Source organism: Mycteria americana, chromosome 5, assembly GCF_035582795.1.
Source record: "Mycteria americana isolate JAX WOST 10 ecotype Jacksonville Zoo and Gardens chromosome 5, USCA_MyAme_1.0, whole genome shotgun sequence".
Classification (NCBI taxonomy): Eukaryota; Metazoa; Chordata; class Aves; order Ciconiiformes; family Ciconiidae; genus Mycteria; species Mycteria americana.
This window is the reverse complement of record NC_134369.1, coordinates 13,485,411-13,511,122: the sequence shown is the minus strand read 5'-3', so window position 1 is coordinate 13,511,122 and position 25,712 is coordinate 13,485,411. Positions and strand designations below refer to the sequence as shown.

General features: G+C 43.0%; 1 protein-coding gene across 6 annotated transcripts in view; it reads right to left on the bottom strand.

Moving 5' to 3' along the window:
- Window positions 1–25,712, bottom strand: part of DENND2B (DENN domain containing 2B) — a 192,897-nt gene that overhangs the window by 14,444 nt on the left and 152,741 nt on the right. For all 6 annotated transcript variants that reach the window (XR_012775859.1, XM_075502183.1, XM_075502180.1 and 3 more), the window contains 3 exons: window positions 18,965–19,042; window positions 14,845–14,985; window positions 11,710–11,858 (listed from right to left, as the gene is read on the bottom strand). Coding sequence is in view for 5 of the 6 variants with exons in the window: in XM_075502183.1 (XP_075358298.1) it covers window positions 11,710–11,858; window positions 14,845–14,985; window positions 18,965–19,042 (368 nt within the window). In the remaining variant the exon portion in view is untranslated. The remainder of the gene's footprint in view (window positions 1–11,709; window positions 11,859–14,844; window positions 14,986–18,964; window positions 19,043–25,712) is intronic.

The window sequence follows — 25,712 nt, the reverse complement described above, 5'->3', positions numbered from 1 at the left end:
CTGCTGTGGAAAAGAGTGCTCTCTGAATGGCTGCAAAGTCAGCCTCTCTTGTCAGCAAGGCATGTTTCAGCTTCTGAAATCTGAATAATTTTTTACTTTTCTAGAAGATCTTCAGGGGTAAAGCAAACTACAGAGAATCCTTCAAGCCTTTATAAGGTGGTTTGGAAGTAGAGACTGTAATTTTTGAAGCTATTAAGTAATTTTAATTTAATTTTAATATAGTATTAATATATTTATTACCTTTTAATAATGTAATTTAATTTTAATTAAATAATTAGATTTCAGCCTCCTGGATTGAGAATTCCCCGTGGCAGAATCCTTCTGTAAAGGGCCCACCTCCATGTAGGGGTACACAGGGAGGAGGACTCCCCTGCCGCCGCCAAGGCCCCTCCCCTCACCTGACCTTCAGGTAAATCTGTGAAAATCTGGGTAGCTGCAGGAAGTTTAGGACAGAGTAGTTGCATACGTGACTTGAAGGAGGGTTCTGAACTTTCTGAATTTCCTGTTACTAAATCTGACCTTTCTCTAGAATAACCAGTGAGATGTTTAAAATCAAAGTAGTGGGTGCATATTACATGGAAAATTAGTGAGTTTAGGCTGTAAAAGCCAGAGTAGTATTTTGCATTGTGATTTATTTTTTAAAGCAAGCACTTAAGTAAGAGGTAAACTAAGAGTCACAACATGAGGTCTTTAGTAGTTGGCCTAAAGTATGCAGCTAATACTGTATCTCTGATCAATACCTGACATCCTTCTTTCCAGAAAATACGGACAAATCTGCACGTGCACATTTTAGGTTACTTTTTCTCTTGATGTCAGGGGAGACCTGCCAATAGAAAGCTCTGCTCCTCTTGTCTAAATAACACAGGGAATTTCCTAGTGTAAATGTGATCGTGACCGAGGGGAACGTGTATAATGCATGTGAGGATCATAGTCAGCCAAGTCCATTTGGGCCAACTCAAATGGAGCAGCCAGTTCTGAACTCAGATTTCTGAAGATTTCGTAACTTAATCATTACACACACAACAACAAATACTGCTACAGTTGATCTCTGCAACTCAGTGAAGAGGTCTCTAACGCATAAATGAGAGATCTCCCCTGTCTGTTATAGACTGTAACATTTATTATCCAGTCTTAGCAGTGAGCTAACGACTCACTCTTAGTCCAGAAGCAGGTGAAAATCCCTCACTCTGCACAGGAGCTTGACAAAGGAAAAATATTATTCAAGAGATGAATGTTTCCCAGGGTGTGTGACTGATGTAGCAAACCAGGAGCACTACTATTGCCCCATGCCCGTCAGCCTCCAGGGTCCATCCACTGCTTCCTCGCCTCCCGAGCCAGGCTTCCCTGCGTGGCCAGCAGCAGCCTGATGCAAAAGTGAGAACCTAACCATGCTTTTGCCAGGGGTGAAAGGCAGAGTCTAGTCACAGTGGCTCCCCTAATTTGAATGCTGACACATTTGCTGCAAGTGACCTTTGTGATATCTCACGGAGTGCAAACAAGGCCTCAGCCATAATACTGGCAGGGAGAGGGGGGCACAGACTGAGGAGGAAGTGCATATTTTCCACATCACATCAGCCCAATCATTAGTTATCGTCCTTTGCAGAATCTTTTTAACTATGCTTACAACTCAAAGAGTGTAGCTACTTAACCCTCAAATGGTGGTTTCTTCCCCCATGAAAACAAGACAAACCCAAACCTTGTTTTGCAAGAAATGAGTGACACTTCAGGTTTTATCTGGTGCTTTCTACAATGCAGTCTGAGAAAAGACAAGCTTGTAAAATTCTCATAAGGACTCACAATATGGCCTCACCTGTCTGGCAAAAGCAGTGCTGCAGTTCCTTATCAGTGGGGCACCAGTGATGCAGTTAATTTTGGGACACACTCCAGTGACTACTGAAGGTGAGATACAGAGAGCTCAGACGCCAATTCCTCTGTGCTACTGATGATTCCAGGTAGGAGATTTTTTTATGATAAACACAGTGGTTACCACGCAGTTTCTGGACTTGTTTTCTCTGACTTTAATTCATGGAGCCATGGTTTGCCACACTGCCGTGTCAACGAGTACAGTTCATGGAGCAGACGTGCCCAACGCTTTGTGTCATCATCTGTGTCCCTTTTCTGGTCCCTCCTTATCATATTTTACAGAAAATTGAGTGGGCAACATCTTCCTCCATAAACTCTTCTCTGACCACATCCCCTTTAGCTTAAGCTTGCAACATCCTCTCCTGTATTGTGCTATCTTATCCTACCAGTATGGTTGCATCAGCAGCCTCACTGTAATTACCTGAGCACGTCCCTACAGCGCGTTATGAGTATGCCAAGCAACGTGGAGCAGAAGGGGCGAGGGTCTGTCACAGCGCTTGCCTGTTCTTTCATCACTCCCCCATGAAAGTTTGTTCAGAAGCATGCAGGCAGAAAAGCTTTTCTGTCAATGTAAATGTCCCATCATACCAGAACAGAGAACGACACAGAACTTCAGGTCGTATTTTGATACACTGGGCGCTGTGCTAAGATACACGCTAAGAACAAAGCACTTAAATTTTAGTATTTTCTAAGATGACAGCAAAGAGACCAAAGATTATACCTGTGGTGCTCCTGGTACCCCATGTTGTTATGCGGGAGGGTTGCTGCAGCAGTCTGTACCCAACTGCAATTTACGGTCAATGGCTTAAGGAACGAGCAGGTATGTTACCATGCCGTAGTGCAGCCAGGAGGTGACGTCAGGAACAGCCAGCACCCGGGAGCTGTCTATCCTGCTGGTATGATGTCTCCTAGCTAAACAGAGATGGACTGAAATATGATGTGCTCTCAGGGAGTCCTATTTTAAAGCCACTGGATTTGTCAGTCAGTTAAAATAATTCAGATTTTCAATGTTTTATAATTACACAGCTCATTAGGGGATGTTATCAAAGAAGAATTAAGTGTAGGGTTCATTTTGACTATACAGGAGGCTTTCTTTTTGGTTTTCATCCAAATATTGGAAGACAGATATTTTATGCAAAATTTCCAAAAGTTATCATAACTTTACACAAATTAGTAAATTATTTTACTTCATTAAGAGCTGCGTTTTCAGAATACAACTCCCACCTTCCCGGAACACCCGAGTGACAGTCAGTCTGAGGTCCCACAGATAACCTGCAAAGCACAACCCTGGCTCACGGCACGGATCAAGGTTGCATCACATGGAGCTGAGAGCTGCGGACCAGAGAATGCACTGTCAGGAGATCTCTCACTTGGAGAATAGCTTTGAAGTACTTAATTTAAAAGAAAGCAGAGTAAAGTTGATTAAAAGGGAATGTGGTTTTAATGAAGACATTGTTTTTCGCTCCCATAATACTTGTGCATAAGAGAGGCACATGAAAGCCCCTGGAGAAAGAGACCTGCAAAGTGCCCTTCAGAACGAAGATTTGGCCTTTCAAGCAACTGGCATTCAACCATACTTTCCACAAAGCTGACGCAAATGGGATTTTTGGCAAAACGTCATTGCTTTGACACGAGCCACCTGCCCAAGCTTTGTCAGGTGGTTACAAGAAAAAACCCCAACATTTCAAAGTAGAAAGCTATCCTTAGTACCCACAAAGTTATCCACTCCCTTCCTGCAGGACAGTTTCTTAGCGTAAATCCATAACAAAAGTGGCTCTAGCCTAGGTGCTCCAGAGGAGTGTTAACTACTTGTTCTTTCCACACTGGGACCTTTGCTCCCACCAGTCCTTGTTAATGTTCACACTGGTGGTTTCAGATTCACAGGTAATCATAGCACTATTAACAACATGACAGCTGTTAAAGTAGGATGAAGAATTTTTCTAGGTAGTAACAAAGGAGTAGAACAATCCCAACCCCCTAATCCTTCTCATTCAAAAGCTGAAAAGAGGGAATCTATCTAAATCCCCTTGCAGGGAGCTAGAGGCCAAGTTGGACTTACTGCCTTATGGCTGTTGTGCCAATAAGTAATCCAGAAGAGAATTACCAAACAACACGGTCGTCTTCTTATCCCATTCCTTTTCATGGGGAAGGGAAAGGGAGAGAGAATTTTGTTGCACAAAACATAAGTGGGAAAATGATGTTTTCCCACTGTAGAGCATTGGTCAAAGCCTGAAGTGACATGAATAAATACTTCTGGAAAGGAGGGCAGGAGGAAAAGAGGAAAAGGAAAATCATACAAGCTCTACCCTTCTTGTGATATGGCATATTAAAAATGCCATTGAAGTTTACTGCATATTAAAAATATCATTATTAGATTACTTTTCTCTGGGACTGCAGAATCTTAAACAAGCCAGAGACACAGAAAGTTCATTTTGTTTCTTGGACTGTCTCTTCTGCCTGACACATTTTCCTACTGTCCACGTACAGCTCCTTTGTTGGCATCAGTCCTCACACAATCTAAGTGCCAGAGAAATGTAATCCAAGTGGTACAAAATGTAAGTATGTCTTGAGAGGGGGGAATAAAGTACAAAATTTCTCTCAAAAATCTTGAGAGACAGCTCTGCTAGTTACCTTAAACCACCAATTTCACATCACATTGAACACCCTCAATTCTAGCACTTAAACTGTAAGACAAGGCGCTCAGCATCTTGCAGGACTGGGCTGCATACAAACATCCTACTCAAAGAAGATTACTAGCTATATTTGGTGGGAAAGAAAGAAGCAAGCAGAATATCAAGAAATTGCAGCTACATCAGGCCAAATAATCACATACATTACAGAAGCACATACATTACAGAAGGTTTAAGTTTTTTTTAAGTATATACGTTTCTACTTAGTGATGCTTCATAGTCCAAGCAGACTGAGAAAAACCAAAGTCTCACAAAAGGAAAGCGATTGCAGGGTAGGTAACAGAGACTCAGACAGACTCTAGAGGATGCTTCTTTTATAAAAGATGAAGGGAGCTGCAAGCTGTTGTCCCTTAGGTAATGCAGGGGTGGTCTGCGGGTTCTAAATCATTCCTCAATGGGGGCTGATCTGGCTCTCACTGGAGGAAATGGAAACTCTCTGGTTACTTTCATGAGAAATGCATGGTTTTGCTGTAGAATAAATTCTGTCTACTACGCATGATTACATATTGCATAATTATTCGAGGGCTCATTCCTTCCACTGCAGAAATTAGTGGAAGAAATTCTCTAGCTTATGTTCAGCATGTCAGACCAGACAAGCACAATAATCCTGACAGTATTAAGAAAGCACTTCGAGATCTCTGGATAAAAAAATACCAGAAGAAATGTCAGCCATCCATATTTCTCCTGGGTTTAGACATAAGATCTGGGAGCCATTACATATTCCATAGGTACAGTAGCTTGCATCTCTAAACATCTTCTTCAATGTACAGCTGATAACTAAAAAAAAGTTTTCCCTGAGACAAAGAACTGGACTTCTAGCTCAATATAGGGCTGTGCCAGATGTGACCAAGAGAAGACATAGCTGTGTCTCCTGTAGCCTGTGCTCAGAAATGGTACAGACCACTTAGAGACTGGCAACAGTAAATTCTCCCTCACAGGCTGGTTTCTGGTATGTGTTCGTTGTCAAATTTCTCTCACCTTTTTTTTGTGGATGTTTTTGTTCTAGGGGAAAGTAAAGGAAATCTTTATTACTGGCCAAAGTTCACTGTCTGTTTACTGAGCAGAGTTTCTCTCTTTGTCCTAACACACGCATTTTTACCTTTTAACCTGCAGGTTCACAGATTTTACAAGTGTTACGCTATGACAGACTACTGGAAAGGAGCATTCCCAGGCAGCAGGTGAACCTAGTCAGGCCTATCATTGCTGTGATTAGTTTGTAAGAATTATATCCTACTTTTGTTAATAAAAAATACACAATAAGGGAACAGGGAATGAGCTTTCACTTTAGTAATCTGCCCAAAAGTTTAGCTACTCTTGGTTTTCCACTTGAGCTTGCTACGGGGCTGAGGAGCAATAGTTTACTCTTACTACTAAAACATTGCCACTTATCTCCTATTTAAATTTGCATATTTTAACTTGAGCTACAAGATCATGCTATGATTCTGTCTGCTAGATTAAAGGATCCCTAATACTGTTTTTCTAGGTAGGCACTGAGAGACGGGGACCAGGCTGCCTCTCAGCTGCTAACTGCTGCTTTCTAGTGTGGCCTCACGACTCCCAAAACAACAGATTCAAATATGAGGACAAGCGTCAACGCTCCCCGAACATCCCAGGCATAACACGGACAGCCCTAAACTGTCTCTGTCCGTGAGATTAGGGAAATGCCATTGTTTGTTCTGAAAGCCTTTGCCCTTGAATGCAAGTACACTCTGCTCCCCTTTTGCTCCACAAAGTTAACAGAGACATGCCTGCGGGATGAATTCCCCCAGTATTTACATATTTATGCTTCTGTCCTGTATTAGTCAGTGTTTCTGTCTGGAGCCCATAACCTTTGGTCAGGTCTGGGATCCGCCTGGACTTTCTACAGTTGTGCTGGAAGACAGATTCCTCCTGGCAGTCCAAAATACTTTGGGGAGGTGTAGGGAGGTTTTTGTCCTTAACAGGATAAAAGCTTTTTATCCTTAACAGGATAAAGTCTTCCGACCTCACAGGTGCCTAGCTTCTGCTTGCAACAGCACCTCTTGACTTAATGGGGCGAGCGCTGCAGAGGAGGGTTTCAGGTGGCTGCAGCACACCAGGTGACAGACTGCTGGTCCGTGTTGGGCCAAGGGATGTGTGCTGGCAGAGGGGCAGAGAAACATGGAGGGAAAAAACTCTCCTTGGGAAGACAAAGTCATTTGTGACCATCCCTAAGGGAGGAAGACACTGATGTGCAGGAGCTTTAGCTGCACTGAAGTTCGCCGTCATCCAACATTGCCTCAGCCTCATTCCTTCAGATCTCCCTTGCACACAGGTAAAAACTTGTAAGTTTATTCACAGATTTACAATATCTCTTGAGATATTGTAAATTCAGCTGGCTCACACCTAAGGATGGTGCATGATAGACACCTTTCAGTGGCAACACCACCCTGAAGTGGGCCCATTCCAATGCTCCTGCCCACCCCCAGCCCCAGCACCCTGCTCTGCCCCTGTTCCAGCACAGGAGCCCCTAGTGTGACCTGGCCCAAGGGCCCATCTGGTTTGGAGAAACTCTGCAAAATGAGTAATTCCTACTGTGGCAGGGCCAGCACAGCCTCCCGGGTGAGGGAGACCTTGGCGCAGGGCAGAAGCAAACCAGGGGAGCAGGAGCGGGGACTTCCTGAGCTGGCACTGCCACTTAGAGAAGTGCCTGGCCCACCTTCGCCTTGGGGTACATTTCCAAGTTCACCTCCATGGTTTAGGAGTATAAAACCCATTGCTGTCAACAGAGGTTTTTTCCTTGAGGCCCATGCTCCTGCTTCACTGACAAGTAGCTGAAATATCTCATATAAAAACAAAATTCACAACAATGATAAGTTATTTTGTCTTTTACAAGAGCAGGGACTCTATAGAAGCCTTTCACAGCCCCTAAAGCTTCAGAAAGGCCACTGAAAGGAATATTCTAGGATTTAGATCCCCAGCAAAAGACAAGCCTCATCCAAACACTCCCACTGACTCCAGCTGGTGTTGGACTGGACCCACAAGTGAAATGTAAGCAAAATATGCTCAGAGTCCTTCACAATATAGTGGATTACAGCAAGAGAGTTTTTTATTTATAAAAAATGGGGTTATAACAAAGGGACGTTGAGATGCCCAAGGCCTTCCTTTCCCCATCTCCAAACATTCAGGGGAAAAGGCAAAGAGGTTCTCACACGCATGGATACATCACCTCCTCAGCAAACATGTCCACAAATTTGTTTCCCCAGCATAACGCTAAAACAAGCAGAGAAATATTTTTCTTCCAATGTTTGCTTTCTATTTATTTTCTGTTGCTACCTTTGTGCCTGCAGCAACGCCAATGTTCCCCGAGCCCCAGAACCCACTGATTTTGCATCTGCTGCCTAGCCTTTCAAACCGCAGAGGACTGCAGTAGAGCAGCTCTCCCTTTGCAGCTGGCAGTCATGGGATTGTCTCAGAGTTGGGGTGAACAGGCAGAATGCCAGGAACATAAACAGGGGCTCCCAGCTGGGACGGGGATTGGAACTAGGATGGGGCATACCATCTCAGTTGTGCTTGCAGCAGATGTTTAAGGAATTGGAGCTTTAAGTTACCTCTTTATGAGTTATTATTATTATTATTATTCCAAATGTCTCTATTGTTATCTTTATTCTCTGTTGTCTTCTTGACTGTTCATGGAAAGCAAAATACTGAAAGGTCACTGGCAGATTCAAGTTCATTTTTGAAGGTGAGCAAACAGCTGCAGGGATTTATTCACCCAATTTCAAGCAGAAAAAATATATAAGCAACTTATTGGGAAAAAACCCCAAACCTAACTGTACACGTCTAAGGCAACCTCACAGTCCTGTCATTCAAAACTTTACTATTCCTCATGGCTGGTAGCATCACTTTCTGTGTTGAAAAATGGCAACCTCTTCTGTGCAAAGATCAAGGACTATAAATTTTCACATTCTGGGCACTATAAGAACCATAAATAACAATTTATTGAATGAATCTCACTTCACTAGGCATGACTTTCCCAAACTTGTATAACGTGTGAAATCATTTATTGCTTGGGGACCTGTTAAACAGGCAGCCACAAAAGCCCATTGCATCTCATTGTTTGAAGCCTAAACCTCAACATCATTTATTTCTAAGCTATTTTTTGGGTACATGCAGAAATCAAACCCTTGTAAAATCTTTTTAATTTCCTGCTCTCATTCTTTGGGCCCACAGACTGGACCTGTAAGATATTTCACTTCTTTTTTTCCCACATTACTGGTAAACTCCTTCAGTTTCAGCCGTGATGCCCATAAACAAAATTCACGTCAGGCAAGGCAAAGGTTCCAAGACAGACAGTTATTAGCTCGAAGCCAGAGTGTTTCATTTTAGACTTCATCCCCATTTAAACCATGAAAACCTCAGTAAGTATTGAATTTAAATCCACTGTCACTTTCTCCAGGCCTTTGTCAAAGGACTCATTATTAGTTTCTATTTTACAGTACCTCCTATATCCCCATGCTGAGAGGGGCCACACTGTATCAAGAAGAGCTGCATGCACACACAGAGCAAGAAGTAGTCTCCATCCCAGAGCATTTAGGATCCCAGACAGACCAGATAAAAGATAAGAAAGAGGAGCTACGTTTCCAGCATGTGTCACACAGCAGGTTGGAGGGTTCAGAATGAGAGCTCAGGATTCACAAGCCTTAATCCAGGGCCTTATCTACCACATCAGATTTTGTCATACTCTTTTTAAACAAAACAAAGTGTATGTATATAATAAAGAGTATATGCAGATATAGTAAAGTATATGAATATAAACCTTTTTGTAAAAAAGGTTCTGTCCCTTCTTACAGGAGCAACCACAAAACCTCATAAGCCTCTTGGATCCACCTGAATCCTCTCCTTTCTCAAAGTATGTGCCAATGGCCCCTAACCCGATGGCTCACTCTCACAACAGAAACAACGGTTTGCTGGAGAACAGTTTTTACAGGAGAGCGCAATGTTTGGATATGTGCTTACTGAAAGGGATCTTTAACATTTCTGGTTCCTGTTGGTCCTGGTGCCCTATTTCTGTGTGCCAGAAGGGAGAGCAGCAGCGCTTTGCCTGTAAACAGGACTCTGTTATCCTCTGCTCTGAGGCCTGTAGGACTAGGCAGCTATCAGGAGAAAGGTAATTGCATGGGCAAGCCTGAGCTGTTAGCTTCCAGTCGGGCTTGGAATGTGTATAAAACCTCGATTGCCTGATGAAGTCCTGGGTTACCATGAGCCCTCAGCATTGGCAACATGACTGTTTTCCAAGCCAAGCTGCCTTAAGACTGTCAAAGTAGGTTTAATTGTTGCTGCTTTTCTCTGAACAGTGCCCAGAAGCGTTATATGACATTGGCTAGGCCAGCTGTCCCAGAGAAATGCTCCAGGGAATGGCTGCTTTATGTCTGAGCCTTCACGGCTGAGGATGTCTCCTGCAGCAAGCCATCCCTGCAGTACTGTGCCCGCAGTCCACAGATCGAGGCTCGGGGTACTTTGCCAAACCAGGACAACATTACAGAGGAGTAACTGGGAACTCCAAAGCAGAGCAACAGTTGGCAGCAGCACAGCCCAGCCCTCATTTTCTCTGTACCATTTCTGTGATTTTCCACTCAAAACTTTGTGCCATTTGAAGGAACGCAGAGCTGTGTCATTCTGAGTTACAATCAGACTTATGGGTGCCACTAATTCTGCTAAATGAACAGTAAAATAGAAACAGACAGAACGATGTAATTAATCATACTGTGGAAAAGAGTCAGAAGGAACACGCCAACAGTATTTTCAAAAGCCACCTGCCCCAATATTCATGGTGTGACTCACATATCTACTAAAGTACTGCAGAAACCCTGGACTAGCTACACAATTCTCACCAGGAGTTTATGTGAAATTAAGTCATCCCAAATGGTCATTCAAACTAAGGGGTACTGACAAGGGAAGGGATGAAATAAAATGTTCCTGTTGTTCTAGACAACAAAAAAGACTGCTAAGGAAGTAACTTTATAACCTGAGAAGGGTCTGCAGCTTTAAGAAATTCTCCCCTAAAGGTTGTAAAGCTTTTACTATGCAAAGTATTTTTGCTATTATATACACTGGCGGCCACTAAGTGCAGCTATTATTTCTGGCGGTCATTCAGAGGAGGTCGGGGCTGATAAAGTGTTTAACAGAGTTTGTTTGGGTAGATCCATCTGTGTTTCTAACCACCCATACAGTCTTTTGTGTCCTTTTAAAAGACGCTGGATGTTCCTGAGTCTAATAAATTACGGTCTTTATTTTTATTTGCCATCTTTTATTATTTATCATGCCACAGCAAAGAACGTCTTCTTTACAATGTCCACGCTTTTCTATATGGATTACACAAGCATCTAAAAAAGGGATGATTCTTTGCTGCGGGGCAGGGGTGCAGCCTACACAGAGGTCCCATTTCCTTAGTAAAGGCCATGTGGAGTTGTGACCTGTCGCTCTCCCTCCTTACACCTTGGGGTGAGTTCATGCCTTAGATGAGCCAAGGAGGGGAAATTGCAATCAAAGGGCAGGGAAGTAAGAGGTATGTTGAAAGGATATAGCAAGGAGCCCAAGATGGAGCTTCGGAAAGGAAATGTTTTCAGGTCTTGTGAGCACCAGGAAAAATATCCTAACTAGTTGTGATGAACCGTAATAGCATTCTTAACACTCCCACTGGATGGGTTTGGTAGCGCAGGATTTGAAACCTAGCCTCATTATAAACCCTCTGTACTGCATGGAGCAAACCAGGTGAACTCTCAGCACCCCACTTCCCTGCCTGGCTGCGCTGCATGGCCACAAGGTGAAGCACCTCAGTGACGACCTCTGCTACTGTTTATGACTACTCTGTTCCAAAACCTGAAATGAAATACTCCTGGGACTATATTGCTTCAAGACGCTGTGCAGACATTTGCTGAGTATGACACACGTGAGTACTGGTATTGCCATTTTACAGATAGGAAAGTAAGACAGAACAAGTGGCTTGTAGCCAGTGACTGCTAGCAAATGTGTCCCCCACCTGAAGCAAATAACTTCCACTGATGTAAAAATTATTTAAATCCTACAGTGAGAGGATCCTCACATCTGACAACCATTCTGGACGTTTCATAAAGCTTTTTGTATCCAGAGATAGTACTGTCCTGAACGTGTGGTTTCAGGTCCCTTTGCCACTTACCTGAGCTTATCTGCTACAAAAATCACACGCCGCTCCAACAGGAGAGAAGCAAAGATCCTGATGATCTGACGAATACTGAGGCACTTGAAAAGGCATTCAAAGTCCACGTGTTCCAGGCGCGAGTCCATTGGCCGCCGCAGCTCAATGACCTGAACACATCCAGCAAATATCAGTCAGCATCACTGGTCAGGGCTGACAGCGCCAGGGGTGCCTGGCACCCCAGCCTGGGCCCTCCAGCAGCACTCCATGCTTTCCTGTTGAGGCGACACAGAGAATGACCCCCATCCTCTTTTGCAAACTGAGGCTGGAGGCACAGCGCTCCAGAGAAATGGCGTATTACACAATTCACTATCAAGTCATTCTTCTTCCCAGAATACAATTGTGTGCATTAAATCTGCTGTCATTTCCGAGGGAAGCATAATTCTGCCTTCTAAACACCCTGTCAGAGATGTAAAGCTTGGCTGAGTCAACAGTATGAAGCAAGTAACAAACTGGAAACACTGGAGCTGGAAGCTTACAGGGTTAAAACAGCCATAAAAGACAAGGTAAATCTGGTTATAAACTTGGCTAGCAATTCAAATTCACATCTAGAGAGGAGCCACGGACTGCACTTAAAGGCCGGGCAAAATTTAAACCCAATTTACTTCATTTTCACTCTTCTATGATGCATAACTCACTAGATAATGTTTAAAACCTTTTTTTGTCATAAAGATATGTACATATATATACTTAACTGGGGAGTCAGGACAAGGTCTTAGATGGTGACTTGTGACATCCCTTTAAAGTCTAATTTTCATACTTCATCCATGACCTCAGGCCCTCTCCTTCCTTTTCTCAAATGCTTGATTCCTTTATTATATCTTCCTTTTACTCTGCAATTGACATGCTCAGATGTGGAACTTGAAGGCGGAGGACAGGAAAAAGAAGAGGGAAAAATAACATGAAGAAGAGAGTAACAGAGGGAGAAAAATATGAAGTGCAAGACAGTAAATGATGAACTACTGAGGAATTTGAGGAAACAGAAGGGAAAGGGGAAAAGCTGGCCAGCTTGAAGCTGTGTTGAAATCTCTGAAGACATATTAACAGGAACATACATACATCTCCTTCTTTCCATACGTCCAAAAATCACCGTCACTTTATTGCTTTAGACCACTTTTATGTTTTCATGCACATGACACCACATTCCATGAGCATACTGTATTGGGTTTAAACTGGAGTAGCCCTTAAAAAATTCCTCACAAACACACTGTTTTAAGGATATGATCAAGACCACAGGATACTGGAAACAAAACCAGTTCATACCAGTTTAGTTGTAATATTGTTTGTGATCAGTAACACAGGACTGTAAAAAGAAAGTCACTGTTAGAACAGTATTTGTGTACAGTTTTTTTTTTTAAGCCTGAAAGACAGAAACATTATGGTGCCAGAGTATTAGATACCCTTCACTCAGCTGTTGCCCCAAACAGCAGTAAGAATCAAATTGCAGAGCGATGGTGCACCATGAATACCTCCTCAGGAAATGCTGCCTGCCTACCTCTTTCTCATGTTCAATAAAGGTGCCCATGCCATTCCTTAGCATTGAGATTGCAAGCTCAAATCATGTTTATGTGCCAAATCATGAGGAGCTGGTTTTACAGCAAAACTTCCAATGCCAAAATCTTGCTGCAGGGTAGGAAGCAATGCAAGTTACAGCAGCTTTTACAAATGCCATGGATGTTTTCTGTTGCCTGGCAAAGCTTTCTGCTTCAGTCTGTTCATCACAAAGAAATATACTGTCTACTTCCCAATTAATCATCATCTTTGTTTAGGCCAGAGGAGCCACAATGGAAGGACAATATTCTGTTCCTAATTAAGCCAATGCATTCCATTTAAATAACGAGTTTGTACTAGCATAACAGAGAGCAAAGCTCAGCCAGAAGAGAGTTGTTTGTTTGTTTGGAATTATCTCAATGTTTTTCTCTGCGAGAGTTCAGAAGCTTGAGCAGAAGATAGAGAAGTTGCAGATCCATGGTTCCCAGATACATTCATCAAAAAAGCATTATCAGATCTTACCACTGTTACACCAATCAGCCTTTCAGGTTTCCTTTGCTTCTCCATAAGAAAATGCTTGTGACTTAAACATGCCTTGCAAGTCACTTATACAAGGAACACTTTACATTTCATACCAAGTGACATTACAGGCCCACTCCATTGAAGTCAGTGGCATTACACTTGGAGAAAATACGATTAAATGTAAAAATAGTAATAGCACTGTAAAACTAACCCTAAGGAGTGTAAAATAACCCTAGAGGACAATTTTTTTCCTGCTTTCACTAACTGGGCCAAATTCTGTTCCTATCTGCAGTAATGTATTTCCTCTATATGCTTGCCCATCTGAGTGGAGCTACTGTGTACTTACATAAGGACATGCAGAGAGCAGAATTTGACATGGCGAATGGCTAGCAAGCCTCAAGTTACAAAAAACTTTTTAAGCAAGGCACCAATATTGCCATTTGCCAGTAAGGCATATATTGTATACAATGCTAGGCTTCTAGCTACTTGAGTCAGTAATAAAAGGAAATGAAATCTATTATATGTGCGCACACAGACACACACAAACTTTTATATGACATGCTTTTCCAAACATAGACTATTTCTTTGAGGGCCAGTTAAAGGGTATTTATTGCCAAAAAGAGCCATTTAAATGCTGCTGGTCACTCCTCCTACCAAGGCCAGGACCAGCAGTAATGAGGTTTGCAATAACAACCAGCTGCTGAACTGTTCAAGTACAGTCAGCATGGGAAACTTACACTTGCTTGTTATCACTGTGATAAAGCCCAGCAACACTGTAGTCTGTTAGCTACACTAGGCCAGGCATACTAGGACATTTATGTTGCTTGTGTTTTTTTCTTAAAGACAACTTATTAATAAACGTAAAATAACAAATACATGACAATAAATTGGCTTATAACCATCAATGGGAACTAGCATTAGCATACCAACACTGGTGCAGCTCCTGCACTGCTCATTTTGAGGGTGTGCCACCTCACATGCCTTGCAGTATCTGTATGTCTCCTCCTGTTTTTCTTTTGCTGTTTGATATTGGAGTGGTGAGGGGGGAGGCTTTGACTTTTAATGTTTGCAGTTGCTTTTTACCTCATTTCCAGCTCCAGGCAGAAAGGTTTTAACTTTGATTGTCTTTCCAGGTGCAGGAAAAGGAGATTCCATCAGACTCCTCATAAATGGATAAACCAAGGCAGCAGATATTCCCCTTCTCCTTTCAACCTCATCCAGGATCTGATCCATTAGTAAGACATAAGAGAGAAAGAGACAAAACATGTCAGCACCACATACACTTTTGAAGCATCTTTTGACCCACATGTGCCTAAACACATGGCAGATCTCAGTTTAATTCTCCTCTGCCATTCATTTCTTCTCTACCGTTAAAGCCATGGGATTCGATCATACGCTAAAAATGTTTTCCAGTTACAAAATGGAGCCTCTTTGTGAATGCAGTTAACACAGAGACAAGGAAGAAGTAACAAATCTGGAAAGGAGAAAGAAGACTCAGCATGATAAAAGGGATCTATATTGTTGGGATTTTGCCTGAACAACAGGGTGAGCTGAAGAAGAGAAAGATCGAGACAAATCTCATGATCACAGGCCAGGTCAGCATCACGTCTCAGTGGTACATCTTGAAATTTGTATTAAGGAGAAACACTTTCTTCTGCCCTGGGCATCTCTTCCATTTCAACTGAGAGGGCAGGAAAAAGCCAGACCAGCAAGAAAAGAAACCGTGCCACACTATGGTACCAGCAGAGGTCCACCAGGAAAGAGGTCTTGGAAGAGTCACGGCCGTGGCGGCAGCGGTCACGTCGCAGTCTGTGCTGAGCTGGAGCCAGCCGTGAGCAGCCTCATGAAGCATGCCCAGCTGTTTACACTGGGTGCCTGCATTAAGGTCATTTTCTGTTTGATATGATGCAGAGCAGGCAATCTAGTTTGAAATAAGCAGATGGAACTTCTTACAGATAGAGAGCACTATTATTTTCTTCTCTCTTTGGTCACATGGGCCAACATAAATTAGATCACAGCTAAGTTTTCCCACATTAGACAGACCATATAGATGATAAACCTAAAGAAGATGAGAAAGCAAGCTTCAAAGCAGTTAGTGGTTTGACCTGAAATGGTGATCTTTTAACCACCACTCAAGAGCAAAAGGCCATACAAGAGTTAGTGGGTCTGAGCCAGACATTTTCCCTTGTTTCTCTTGGAAACGCTTTTCACTGAAACAGAACATTAAAAGATACTTAAGCACAAGCTGGTGACTTACAACGATAGCTAGTGACACCAAATGCCAACAGAGGCATTCACTGGTGCATAGTTTCCCCTTCCTCCTTGCAACATCATAAAGACCTAACTAAAGCAAAGCTGACCCTATATACATAGCTTGCATTCCAGTCCATGGAAGTGGCAGATAACCATAAATGAAGATATGAATTTCATTCTTGATGTAATTTGCAGCACAACAACTATCCTCACTAAACAAAACCAGCTGCCCAAATGGGAAGTAGTAATGAAGCACACCTATGCCCCAGGTCCCTTAGTGCTCCTGCACACTGCCAGCACGCAGTTGTAATGTGCCCAACACATATCTCCTTTTCTGCAGTCACTATTCGATGCTTTATGTTGCTGGAGTTGGGGGCCATGTGTGTGTCATATCCCTGTCCCAACAACCTTCACAACACAAATAAAAAGGAACATTTAAACTGGATAAAAGTTGGATAGAGATCTCAGGAGATAAAATGGTCAAAAACGTCTGTTGAAACCATGACCAAATGAACTGGCTGGCAGGAAAGATATCTGTGGTTCTCAAGTCTGTCTTAGCAGTAGGTATTACAATTGTGAGCAATAGTGGCTTTGAGGAAGATGAAAATAATGCAGACTATCAGAAACAGGATGATAAACATTTTAAAACAGAGGACTCCTTTTGCTTTTTGATAAATAATATCCAAGGTTTAATATCTCATGGTCTTTCATCACTCACATTTTTCTGTAAAGACAACTGTTTCTTGCTTTGACTAATTTGGCAAAGTGCACCATCATGATCGCTTTCCTCTCTTTCACTGGATTTATCAATTAGGACAGCCCAGGTTCCTCTTACTAGGCTGAAAAAAGAGACTGTCTCACTTTTCAAGAACTTCTGTCTCCATCCCCACCACATCTGTCTTCAAAACCAACAGGGATGCTAAGGTTCAAACTCTTCCTCCTTCATTTAACAGCTGTTTCGCCCAAACCCTTTCCAAATGCGGTGCTTGGAGTGTGTGTTAAAGAGCTGTGCTAAATCCAGCCCAGGGCTGGGGTCAGCCCCACGTGCTGCCAAACACCCTGCTCCCACCCTGGTGCCGGTACTGTCAGGAGGTGACCAGCCCTCTGTAGGACAGTACCACTGTGGCCAGGCTCCAGTGCGATGGGGTCCTTTTGTGGCCCAGCCCCTCCACGAGCTGGGTTGTTGAAAAAGAGCACAGGTGTGTTACAGTCCCATTCAGGGCCCAATATGCAATTGAGTGAGAGCCTGCCTTCCTGCACAGACCAAGAATTTGAGGCCCGTATGGCCAGGGCCTGCCTGCCACAATGCCTGGGAACAGCCCCTGCTGAAGCCAGTGAAATTACACTCACCATCAACCTTGGGTTCACTTTAGCTGGATGATCAGACACTTTTTTTCAAGTTACAGATTGAACAGGGAAAGCAGATTATTTGCAATTTTGGTGCAATGACCTTCCTTGTCTGACTTTATACCTCAGCTGCAGTGATACTTGGTTGTAAGGAGGATACTTAAATTTTCTTCTTTTTTCTTTTTTTTTTTGCCTTTTTTTCCCTCTCCCAAGTTTTCCTTTGAAAATTAGTGCACTATCAAAATTAGATAAAAACATAAAAGCAAACAAAGAGCCTCAGGACATCTCTCCATACCACGAGTTTGGTGAGCTGTGTTATCCTCCCAGAACAATGCATTCCATTTCACTCACAGATATCTGTGTTTAGATACATATTATGTCTAAGAGACACTGTTATAAACCCTTGATTTCAGAGCTTTATGAAAGACGTCAGAAGCAGAATAGCAATTAACTATTGCAACCCAATTGTTTTTCTTCACAGAAGATTTGTGTTAAACAAAGTTTTATATAGAAAAGCTTGAAACCTGCTTTGAAGATAACATTCTGTATGATTATTAGATCATAAGAACAATATAAATGCTATGATTTTTATTAACTTCAGTGATTTACAGGTTCTTTTCAACTTTATTCCTATAGAAAGGAACAAGAAAAATCTGTGTAAGTTCTGTGAGATTTCCCATCTCCAAAGTGAAAATCTCTGGCAAATTAAACCAACATTTCTAGGAACGCTGTATCGAAATTGGAAAAGGGGAAGGCAGCCATTTGACATTAGACATATCATTGTTCTCCACAGATCACCAGCAAATGCTATATGATACTCTGAGGTGCTCACTGGGTTTTGCAGGACATGCTCTCAGAGGACTAGGAGGCCCTAAACTGGCAGCTAGAGAGATATTTCAAACATTAATCAAATGGATTCAGAAATGTTATTAATAGTTAATTTTAATAAACTTTTGTCTTACAAAAGAAGAATGCTTATGGCTCTGGAGCTGACTGGCAGTTAACTGTTTCTATGGCTATTCAGTCTCACAGTTTAGCTGCAATGCCCTGCTTATTGTCTCGAAACTCTTGTGTCAAGAAATGTATTACCTAGGTAAACCACATCAGCATACAATGCAGCTTTGGATTCGTTAATGTGGAGGCCAATTAAAAGATTATCCACGCTTTCCTAGCCTCCTAGGATAAAAAATCATGTCAATATTGTTAAGAGTATAGAATTCACTTATCAAATAATCTTTTTTCTTAACCTCATCATTCCACAGGGTATTGGAGTAAAAGTGGTACTGGCCCATCATTCAAACTGTGGATGCCAAGAATTACAGCTCAGCACAGAACGGCTTTAGAAAACAATGGAAAAAACTTCAGTCAGCCAGATCATACAGACACCCAGATGTTTTTTGAATCAAGTTCTGCCTCAGTCACACAAGTAATAAGACATTCTTTGATGAACCCAATAATAGGGATGGAATATCCAAAACAGCAACTGTAAAATACAGTTATCTCCCATCAAAGGAAGAAATTCTTCTTGTCTGCTTCATCACTGCAGATGTGTCTCAGTAAACAATCAAATTAAAAAGCAATATTGAAAAAAAAACCTTCTTACCTTGGAAAATAAGTCAAAGCACCCCAGCCGGCTGATGACACAATAAACTTCAGGTAGGCGTGGGCCTTTTCCACTTGGCTGATAACAGTAAAAAGGAGATTGAAATTACATACTCATTTGGAATCATAAGGAAATACACTTCTCTGTCTGATCACACAGTTGGCCATCATGTGACATCTTTCACTATCCGTTTCTCCATCAAAATAGCTACTCTTGGAAAAGCATCATATTTCTTCCATAAGACGGGAAACTAAAAAGTGTAAATAGTGCTTATCCACTTTGGAAATCACAGCGCATTGGAGCTGTATTCCAGTATCGCTCCAGCTTGCAGCCATAAAAGCACATTTAACTATGACTGTAACTCATGCCTGCGCTATCATTGTCCTCTGCTCCTGCTGCGGCAAGAGGAGTGGGGCCACCCTGGGGCTATGTGCTGGGAGATGAGAACTACAATGCTAAGGGATGTTATGATGGCTTTAGTTCCCAACTCAATCCATGATGTTCAAAGAGAGCTCAACTTACAGAAAGCAAGCTCATAGATCTAAGCAAAGGCAAGCTGCATGAGCTAAATCATTAACTTCCTCAGATTAATGCATGAGAAACATGAAACATTTAAATAACTTAAACAGTGGCAAGTATGAACCAATGATGCAAATCTGCCCCCCCCCCAAAAAAAAAAAAAAACAATCAACTATAAAGACCATCCTCTATAACCATCCTATTGAAGATATTTCCTAGAGAAGCAAATGGTTTAAATTGGCATGACTGATGTGTATTCCCTCAGCATGCTGGACTCTGCAACCCTGCCTATATCACTGCAGGGAAAGGCCCGTCAGCACTGTGCGTGAAAGAAGGGTACAACCACTTGCTGGATTCAGCTTATTCACTGGAAAAGAAGTACAATTAGGCCAATACTGAGCACTTTAGAAAAACCATCCTCACTGGCAAGGTCCTCAGAGCAGAGAACTGGTCTGCCTGTGTACAACGCGCGTAGATGGCAGTGACATCCATGCATAGCAGCTTCCCACTGTATTTTTAATAAGCTGCGACACAGCATTTCAGTTTTGTGTAGTTGCAACTGATTTTCACCAGATCAGCAGGCACACACTTCCTAGGGGCTGTTATTTTAACAAGGCAGCTTGTTGACCTCAGATGCAGTCACATGTAGTCCCAAGATACAATGCAAGGAAGTCCTGACGCTGCCTCATCCAGGAGCTACGTCTGTCATGGCACAGAATGGCTGCAGGTACGCTAGCAAACCCCAGTACCCCAGCAGCAAAAAGCTGAAAGTGGGGTCTGAGACAATAGGAGAGGCTGCCTACTTCCTTGCATCTTGTGGAGTCAGCTGTGCTTGTGCTGCATGGAGTGAAAAGTGGCTGTAAAAGAATCACTTTGGCATCACTTAGCCTCTTTGCGCAGCTGTACATTATTGATATGCAGCAGTGACAGAATCACCTCCATTAATAAAAACTCTGTGATAAAGGAGCTCAGTCGCTGTTTCCATCAGCTTCTGCCCACTTGTACATTTAGCCAAAGTGGCTGATCATCTCTGTATCCACATAGAAGGCCAGTATATTTTTATCTTTGTCTCAACATTAGACTCTGCTGATACAGTGATTAACTTCCCCATGGTGTGTTTGACATTTACATGCCACACAGATGTCAATCAAGAGAAACTGAGGCTGAGGGGTAGCTGTGCTTTTTAAATCTGAATATTGCAATTTAGACTTGGACAGTCAGCAGGTGCCTGCCTGTTATAATAAAGACCACAAAAAAATACCAAAGCTAAGTGAATACAGATGAGTCTATTTCTGGATCCAAACCTGCTCACTACACGTCACATCTCTGAAAAAGCAGAGCCCTTTTTTGTCCATATTAGGTATAAAACCCTTTCTAAAGGCACTGAGTGATTATATCAAGCATGTGGGATTTTGGTTAAAATCATTGTGTCAAATCTGCAGGAATGCCGAAGCCATGCCAGCAGCCTTGGATAGCTCCCAACCAAGAGCTGTCTCACTGAGTGCCAGTAAAAACATCACATTCCTGGGTCATCTATAAGACCAGAAACAATAACTGCTTAGTGCTTACTCAAAGATTATCCTTTATGAAATATCATTGTTTTCAAACGTCTTAAAGGCTACATGTCTCTGAGAGCTGGGATTCTCCCATCCTTGCACTCATCATATAGGGCATCCTTTTCTATTATTTCAGAGACTTTTCCTTGCAAACAGCACAGCCTCCCAGGTGCGTAGGAATCATCCGTAAGAGGCAGCAAGCAAGAGCCTCAGGCAGAGCCATTCTGAGGGGCAGGACTTCTCAAATTTCTAACACTGGCAACTCTTCACATAACCTCCCCTCTCAGCCATTAATTTACACCTCAAAGATGGATCTAAAACACCTGCTCATTGTGCTGTAGTTTGCTTCTTTCCCAGAAAAACGTCATATGGGACATGACACTCCTCCCTTCTCTGCCTGGACACATCTCTCTTCACTAGGGGTAGACTTGGGCACTGGGTCTGGCCAACAGTACTGGTTTAACCTCCTCTCTTCCCAGAAGAGTGTGCTTCCAAGTTGCAGGCTGTGCTCTACAAGGTAGCAACAAAGTCTTGGAGTCATGTCCTCCAAGGCTCACTCTTCCACACGATGAACAGGTCCAGTTCAGGGAAGCTGCATGGTAAAGTAGCACAGCTGAGAGGCATCTGAGTGACTCTGCCTTGATGCACTGCACTCCTGGAAGAAGAGGGATGGAGGGATGATGTTTTGGTTTTGATTTGTTTTCAGTTTGTTTTCATGGAGCCCAGGATATTTTCAGCCTTAGTCCAGTGACACAAATGAAAATGTTAATGAGTTTTGTTGATAACAAGACAGTTTCCCAAGAGGATGAACATAAACTGACAGGAACTTGGCTATGAGATGGAGGAGCTGAGATCTGCATCAGAGCTGGTGTGCAAGTGGCTCAGGACAGTCTTTTTTATAGTGAGTTTAATCTCAAGTTTTACTGACTAAAGCCCACTCCAAAACATGCTCTGGCAGGAGAAACAGGAGGCTTTTGCTCCAAAAAATAAGCCTGCCATTTTTCTTTCAAATCACACCTCCCCACCCATGTGCTTGAAATTGAGGGGAGCCTTCAGAGATCTCCTCCCAGTCTGGCATAGCACTGAGAGTCTCTCACACACTGCATGCGCTTGCTTTCAAAGCAAGGCAGGCTGTCCCTGTAGTGTGCATACTTGCCAGCCATTCAGACACATAACTCAGTGGTTTGGGTTTTTTAAGATACTGGGGAGGCTGTGGGGTGTCAGGAAAGCTCCTGGTTTCATAGTCCCAGAACTAACTGGAGAATGCTAGTCCCAGCATGCTGACATCAGAAGAACCAAAGCAGTGGGGACCAAACACAACATTTTTGCTCCTGCACTTCTCCTCCCAGCTTCTCCCATCTACCTGAAGATACACTGTGTGGAGAGGAAAGGCAGCAAAAACAGACCTACCAAACAGCAAGAAGGAGAAACATGCACCGTAGTCCTACCTGCCATCTCAAAGCAGCAGGACTGCAGCAAGAAACAGACGAGCATCAACCTGAAGACTCCAGAAGGGCTGTGCTCCTTCCTCCCCAAAACGGGACAGGACATCTCGCCTGAGATCTTCTGAATAATTCCCCAGAGAGCATTATTAGGAAAACCAGAGGAAGCAGTAAGGGCTGCCCCAAGGCCAGATGAAAAAGGACCATCACAAATGCACCACAGCAGCTGAGTTGTCTGAAGGAAGTGGCCTTTGCAAAGCACATGCGTTAGTTCTGCATAAGCCTCTAACACCCTGGGCTCCCTTTGAGACCAGAACTGTAGATGCTTCAATTGCAATTAGCTGTAATTAAAGCAATGATCATATAAAAGCGATAGTATATAAAAATATTGAACTCTACATGACAATGAAAACGCCATTTTCATACACACATTGTGTAATGTTTACTCCCTTCTGCAGGAGAGTGAAAAGGACACTATTTTAATCCTACCTGGCTCTAGGACTGTCTTGATCTTGGAACAATGAAAGAGGCAGATTCAATCCAAAGCTTAAACAGGGACACATGGTATTCCTGAATAACCTCCCAGCACATTTCGCCTGCTCAGTTATATTAGAGCCACACACAATCTGATGGGGTGTGTAGCTTGAATGGATGACATCAAGAAGATAGAGGAGATGCCTCCCATGAACATTTTTCTGCATATACTAGATAAGGCTTGGCAGTTTCAGAAAGAGAGACATACTTGAAAACCCAGCAAGGCTCCTTCTTGGAAAGTCTGCTGGTTTGTTGCTGGCTTAATTTAAAGAATAACAGACCTACAAATACAGAGACTGAAAAGTAGATTTGCAGAAATCAGGTTATTGTGTCAGATCAGATCACAATCACAGCCTCATGGCCACACAAGCCCTAGCCTCACCAGCAAGCCAACGTACCCAGAAACAGAGATGTTCTTTAATGGTGTCAGGAATCAGAACAATTCAAATGTTGAGAGTCTAAAATGAATACGTCAGTCACAAGCCAGCTTCTGTGGCAGCTCTTGACTCCTTGTTAGGGCCAATCCAAATTCAGACCATGAGAAAACTGTGGGTGTTTTAAATCCAAAAGCTTGTCTTAAAGTCTTCTTGTTATATGTGAAACGTGAACTTTTAATGCCAGAGCACCCAATGTGCGCAGGGCTGTCAAAGGTGCTTGGGGGAGGGCAGGATGGAGGGAAGAAGGCAGGGGGAAGAAAAGGTTTTCCAGTGAGCTCTTTTCAGTTCCATAAACATTAGCCTGCATCCCACAAAAGTTGCTTTCACAGTGTAATGAATTCCCCTCTCCAGCCTCAGCAAATGCAGGATGAACTAGTCCCACCTAACGACTGTTTTTCATGTTTTAATGTACACACTTCATGTTCAGGCATCTGCTCCTCCACTGACTCGTGGGGCTGGCTCATCTCAGCCTAGAAAAATGCTGGAGGAGCATTTTTTATGTGAGAGGGAAGAGAGAGGTAGGATAGGCTGAAACAGACCCTGCAAGTTTTCATATTATTTCTGCAAGTACAAAGTTACCAGCCAAGAAATCCTGACATTATCAGGCTTTCTGCTCTGAGAACTGGGTCTTCTCAGATGTCTGCTCTATATGATAGAAATTGTGTCTCCTACTGTTCCCATGAACCAGCTGCCTGCGGTGGCAACGAACCGCAGGACACTGTTTTGAGGATGCAGTATTTTATACTCCAGTATTGCCCCACTAGCTAGAACTAGCACCCCTCAACATCCGCAGCAACTCCCATGGCAGTAAAGCCCAAGACGCTTGTGAAGATCCCGTAAAACAGCAGCTTACATGCCATGATTGTCCCTGGGGACAGGGGTTGGCACAGCTGTGGATCCCAGCCATAAGGCCACTGACAGCCCAGGCTGCCGAGGAGCTGCCCTGGATCCATGCATGTCCCAAAGGATACAGGCCTGGTGTCTCTCTGGCTGTCTACACCCTTCTTCTGGGCTGCAGAGACTGTTCACGGCCTCCCAGTAAGGAAAGTTTTGCAGATTTTTCCAGTACTGGTGGGTCTTGCAGCTGAGGCTCTGTCAGCAGAAACCCGCTGAGAAGGTCCCTGCTTTCACCACTGTGATCCTTGTATATCCACTGTGCTCTTACTGGGCACAAGCCTATGGGCTTGCATAGATAGAGAAGAGCTAAGACTTCAGTCACACCCTTTAGAAAGCAATTTTTTAACATACTAAATCAAGGCAATTAGTAAAACAAAATCATACACTAAACCAAACTAAAAATCTGTATTTTACAAGGTACGCTCAGATTCATGTTACAGCAGCTTCACCCCTGTTCCTTCCCCACCGTGTGCTCCTGCTGTACCTGTGCTCCTGCTCTCCCTTCTGCTCCTGCCCAGGTTGCTGCCCCATAGCACTGCGGGCATTGTCATGTCCCCTGGAGAGGGCCGTGACCGGCCGGGTGAGGCTAAGCCCTCAGCAGGAACTGTTCAAATCATCTTCACTGCTGACATATGTGTATTGCAGAGCCACAGCCCAAGAACAGCTCTAGAAAAGAGCCTAGCAAGTTGATGGATTAATTAGCATAGAAAATAAAGTTAAATTAATCTGAGTTATTAAAGAAAAATGTCTTATTTGCAGTAAAAGGGCACAGTAGTGAGAGTCAGTATCTCTACTATATATTGGCCCATTTCCTTTTATGTGAAGATGCATACTTCTCACATCAAGTCACTAGGAAAGCTGTTACACGACTGCCTTGGAGGTATCAAGATGTAACTGGAAAACTTCATGCTATCTATGGAAGTGCAGATTGTTTGCTGTGGTACAATAGGTTACATTCCATTCTAATCCTGTTCCAAAATGAAACAAAACAATATAAATACATTTAAAGGGGATACTGTACAGGATTTGTAGTACGAACAGAACGTAATTGTCACTGTATCCCTTGAGGTAGTTTTGGCAGGGTTTTAGCACAGCCCCCAAAAAAAAGGGTCTGGAAGAATCTGAAATCTGAAGGCAGAAAAGAAAAAGTGGAGCCGTTCGTTCATATCACAACATGCCAAAGGAGAACAAAGCTGACAAAAAGTAATTGTTTCATAAACAAAGGAATCATAACACCAACCTCTGCAGAAGACACAGACAGTCATCCTCACAGGATCAGGCCGGTTGGCCCATCCAGCCACGGAGCCTGCTGCCGAGGACTGCCGAATGCTCTAGAAGGTGTGGGACACCTCTCGCTGGGTAC